At 34.2% G+C, this 5,443-nt stretch overlaps 1 protein-coding gene across 1 annotated transcript in view; it reads right to left on the reverse strand.

The window, feature by feature from the left end:
• LOC104617487 (diacylglycerol kinase beta-like) overlaps positions 1-3,599 on the reverse strand; it is a gene marked incomplete at its 5' end in the record, with an annotated part of 58,150 nt that extends 54,551 nt beyond the window's left edge. The window contains one exon of the mRNA XM_010282821.1: positions 3,523-3,599. Coding sequence (XP_010281123.1) covers positions 3,523-3,599 — 77 coding nt within the window. The remainder of the gene's footprint in view (positions 1-3,522) is intronic.
• Between the last annotated feature and the right edge of the window lie 1,844 nt (positions 3,600-5,443).

Raw genomic sequence — 5,443 nt, forward strand, 5'->3', positions numbered from 1 at the left:
TCTCTCAGTACTCTCGGGTGGATCCCATCAGGTCCCATAGACTTGTGGGTGTCCAGGTTGCTTAACAGGTCCTTAACTGCTTCCTCCTGGATTTTGGGTGGGTTATTGTGCTCTCCATCCCCGTCTTCCAGCTCAGGGGGCTGAATACCCTGCAGATACCTGGACTGGCTATTAAAGACTGAGGTGAAGAAGGCATTAAGTACCTCAGCCTTGTCCTCATCCTTGGAGACAATGTTCCCCGCCATATCCAGTAAGGGATGGAGATTCTCCTTGCCTCTCTTTTTGTTAATATATTTGTAGAAGCATTTTTTATTATCCTTTATGACTGTGGCCAGACTGAGCTCAAGCTCATCCTCACACCTTGCATCCTCACTCCTTATGCACTGATTAATAGTAAGAGCTCTAGGTGGTTAGTAGGTAAGCAGGTAAAAAAGAAATTGTGATGCACTCCAACAGATCCCTCAAAAAGGATGATGACATTAGGACTACAAACACACAACAATGTGTACTTACTTCCCATTTAGATACAGTTTTCAGCTCCATCTGCCTTCCTAATTCTTGCTAGCCTATTCAGTGCTCCCCTCAAAGTGAAATTGCTAAATTTAATTAATTTGGATAAATCTCAAATGATAGAAAGGCTATTTATAATGACAGCTTTCCAGAAGGCTGATCTTAACCTACATATGTGTCTTACATCAGATATAAAATTTAGTCTTAATTACGTATCCGACATTGACTTATAGCAGAAGGTGGATGGGCAGTAGCATTTGTAGAAGTTTTAGTCATCTCCCTTACACCGAAAGCAGAGAGTAAAAACTCCATAAATAAACTCCCTATACTGGATGACCTTCTGATAATCAGATACATCATTTCCACTAAGCCCAAAAACCACTGACTCTCCAAGGTATAAGATAATGGAAAAACAAACCAGATGACTTCAGGTAACAAGGTTCAAATACCAATAGCTTTTCTTTTGCTATTTGTGTCCCATTAAATCAGCTTGAGATAAAAAACTGCAATGGAGTAGAATAAATTCCTGAACCCTTTAAGCAAGGAGAAGCTTGAAACAGGATGGCTTTTTCTTAAGTACATAAATATATCACACGGCTAAACCTGCCATAGCTCTATGCCCCATGTTTATTGGTAAAAAACTGGCACTAACTTTTGGTAGAATATTGACAAGACTTGAAAAATACTTGGAGTACTTATGAGATAATGATCTAGGAAATAAAGTGCTAAAATAGAAACATGATGGTATCCTCTACAAAACACAACAACAAAACAGAACTGCTGTCTATAATACGTGGAATGAAAAAACTGCACTGTGACTGGTATCAGCTGGACCAGTCAGTCTTTGTCATCTCATTTACAGATAATAATCAATTGCTTAAATAGTACATCCAACCCATGGAGTCCTCATCTGACCAGATACAATCAACCTGCAAATCTTTCTGTAAAGTTTATGCACATAACAGGTTGAATGTGTGTGAAAAATATAGACACAACTGTGCAAAGGCAGTTTTGTCTGACTTGGAATGTTCACTCAACTGCAGAGGAAATTTCAGCCACTTTGCTTCCAGTTCAGCAGCTTATGGCATAAAACCTGAGCCAATAAATCTTACTAGATCCAAAGCAGCTTTGCTGCTAGCTGTGTTTTCCTTATGTTGCACTCCCTGAAGTCTAAGTGCTAAGCAGCAAAGTGCAAAAGCTGTCAGGGTTAGCTCGGGTCCAACATCCACACAGTAATAGTGAACAGCTTGATCTATGCTGAAGACACTGAAGCCACTATAGAGTATCTGACTTGTATTCCCTTCTCCCCTTCCATCCTCCCATCCTGCTCACTGGCTTGGGTGCTCTGCTGCTCTATAATCCCTGGATGTATGAATGAATCCTACATTAGTAGGATTCTGCAAACAAATCACTGTGAAATGAAGAACTCCGGGAAATGTAATACAGAGCCACAGAACTCGGCTCAGAACCAACTCTGTTTATTAATTCCATCTTTGCACAAATTCTGCCAATTCACCTGGCTTCAGTCAGAGCAGTTGTCCTAGGCACCCATACTGATCACTTTTTGCTGTGACTCATCCTCCACGTACCCCCAAATGGGAGGAATGACTTTTTTAACAAAGAGTAATCTCACAACTTTAAATACTTTAAATTTGTTTATATATATACATTGATAATTTGATAATGTGTTACCTACATGGCAATGTTATTTAAATATGCCTAAAATAACTGTGTTTTTTGCACTTTAAAAGGTTACACTTCATAAAAAACCTGAAAATGTTGTATGATGACTGATAATAAGTGAAGAAATTCAAGAAAAAATGGGAATAATAAATTAGGATCATTTTATCACATACCCTAAGAGCACAAAGAAAACTGCAGAAGTGAAAAGTAAAAAAAAAAAAGAGCAAGCATTGAATTTGTAAATCAACATGTCACATTTTTCTTAAAAAAAAAAATTGTCTACTTTCTAACAGGAATCAATTAAGGGAGGTTTTACAGACTATATTACATGGGAGAATAAATCAGAAGATCACCGCATTCCTAACCTTTTATAAACTATAAGCATATTTAAGTAAATTAATGGAGATTTAACTTGATAATTTACAAGATCAACTCATATTATTTCACTGAATTACGAAATATTTTTCTCAGAAACTGACTAAAATGACCAACATTATGCTTTACAAAGTTCAAAGTATCAAAGAATTTTTCAATACTTAATGAGTTATCACTACTTTACTTGACAATAATTCTTGATCTTATATTTCAGGATGTAAAAGACAAGTAATTTTCATAATGGTTAGCACATTTTTCTATCCTGAATTCCACATAATGCAAGCACAGTTAGAAACATTACTATTAGAAACATTACTGAAACATGTTTTTATTTAGCTACATTTTAAATCATATTAGGATATGCTAAGCAGATACAAATTGCAATTGAGGATAACAACAGAAAACAATCTGGCTTTTTCTACCAGCCAAAAGAGAGTATTTTGTCTAATAGTGAATCCATAGTGATAATGCATACACACACAGACTTTTTTCAGCTGAATTATTCATTTCTTAAAAACATTTCAGAAAAAAATTTCCCTTTAATAATGGACATCCCACTACCAGAAGCAACATAAGAGAAACAGAAATTAAAAAGAAATCTTAACTGAACAGATTTTAATTTTCTATATTTTGAAAAGTAAAATTTGAAATTTGAAATTATGCTTAACGTTTCCAATCATTAAAAAGAATTGGGAGGCATGTTAACCTTACCCTAAGTTTGGTGGTTTTCTGTGTGTTTCTTAGAAAAGAAATTATTAAGCAGGTCTGTCTAATGTGATGTTTATAAAGTTTTGGTTCTTCAAAATATTCACATTTTTGTTTTCCAAACAGTCTCCAATACCCCAAGCAGCAGATTTATAAATAATCTTCTATTTCAAATGCTTAGATTTGCTACAACATTTGTAAATATTTTTCCCCACCATTTCTGATAATTGAAGAAAGAAAAAGAATTACCCCTTCAGGATTATATTTTGCTAACACACCACTGCCATGGAACTCTTCTAAGACATCCTTAATTTTCTTGGTGGAATCTGGATGAAAAATAAAGAGAGAGAAAATGAAAATACAGAAAACTGATTTACATAATATGAACTGTAATTAAAGAAACAACCACCAAACTGCTAATAGCCTTTCTCAATGCACATTAGTAATTTTCTGTAGCTGTATGAGAGCTGTGGGCACAAAGAAAATGAGAACATACTGTACCCTCTCACCAAATGTGTCTCTCCACACACCTTTTATTATCCAAATAAAATAATAAGCAAATAAATAAAAAAAATAAAATGGCCCACTTTCTAATAATTTTACAACAGTCTTGAGGTTTTCCAGGAATAACCATGCTTTTTTTTGTTTCATATTTTGCCAGATATATTCTATTTAACTTTAAATTAGTATTATGCCTATGCAACTGTAATTAAGACAAAAAAAAGTGTTATGTTAGTTATTAAAAATAAATTAAAACTTTTCTTTTAATTTTGTTCATATTCATCTTAGTCAAGTATCATTAAGATGGAAAATATTTTCTATTTCAGCAACAACACAACTATTCCCTTTTTTTGTGCATGAGCTTAAAGCAGTCACATCCAAAAAGCGTAACTAATTCCATACTTGAAATAACTGTCAAGAAAAAATGGTCTGCGGATGTAAATTCTGCTTTGGTTGTCCCAGCAAAACTCATCTCAAGAGATTTCCACGTTCAGGACAGGAGCTGTATTTATTATGAGCACCATGACATACAATTCACAGTCAAGGCAGAACCATTTTTCACAATCTTTTGTTCACAGCCATTCAATCATTTTTTCAGTTCATGTGACAGTATCCAAACTAACATGAATTTAGATCTTTTAAAATGCTATGAAATGACATATCGATATTTTAGTTCAAACACCAACTGACAACCTTCTGCATGCATACTCTTCAATAGTGTTGACATTGCTCAGAAAAATTAATTCTCCTTCCTCAGACTCTAGTAGGCAAACTGGTATTAGGAACATGTTCCATCTTTAATAAGTTAACCTAAAAGGATATGAAGAGCATGATAATTTTCAACTTTCACTCTTATTTAGGGTTCACATTAAATAATAAAAAATAAAAAAACACCAAACAAAGGAAGAAATACAACTTGGAAAAGTTCAAGACAACTTGTAATTTCAAGACAACTTGCAAAAGTTGTCTTGGAAAGCTCTATGCCAATAAAAATGAGAAACTTCAATAAAATAGTCTCAATTCTAATTTAAAAAAAAAAAAACAAATGAAAATCAAGTAAAAGCTTTCCATCAAAAATACACAAAAATTTCCAGAATTAGCAAGTTTTCCTAACATTTCTTCCGAAGTTTCCTAACTAGGAAATAACAACAATGCCATGGGTTCCATTACAGTTTATTCAGTCTGATCCAAATCATTTACATACTCACTGAAAAATGGTGGTGTAAACACAAGCGTCAAACAAGCTTGTGTCAAACAAGCATCAAAGAAGCTATGCTTCTCACTGTTACCTCCAAGTACAGATGTTCTGCATAACTTAGCAACTTAACCCTTTGTGAGTGGTGTCAGTAAATTCATAAGCATCACTCACGCTAAAATACAAATATGGTCTTAAAGTCCATTGGATAACTCTTATCTGTTTTTTAAATCAAGGACATACTCCTTCTTTGTCTAAGTCTCTGTATGCCAAGCTTTCCTCAAGAGAGACAGTTTCTAAATATGTGTCGATATAGCACATAGCCTGTCACTGTAGTGCTTAAATCCCATCTTATCTGCAAAGCTATAGCTGGCACAGTATGAATTTCAAGTAGCTTTAAATATAAAATTTGTTTCATGAAACATATCTCTTGGGGTTTTTTTTGTTCTCACAGTTTTATTATTTTTATTACCC

Source organism: Phaethon lepturus, unplaced genomic scaffold, assembly GCF_000687285.1.
Source record: "Phaethon lepturus isolate BGI_N335 unplaced genomic scaffold, ASM68728v1 scaffold11972, whole genome shotgun sequence".
Classification (NCBI taxonomy): domain Eukaryota; kingdom Metazoa; phylum Chordata; class Aves; order Phaethontiformes; family Phaethontidae; genus Phaethon; species Phaethon lepturus.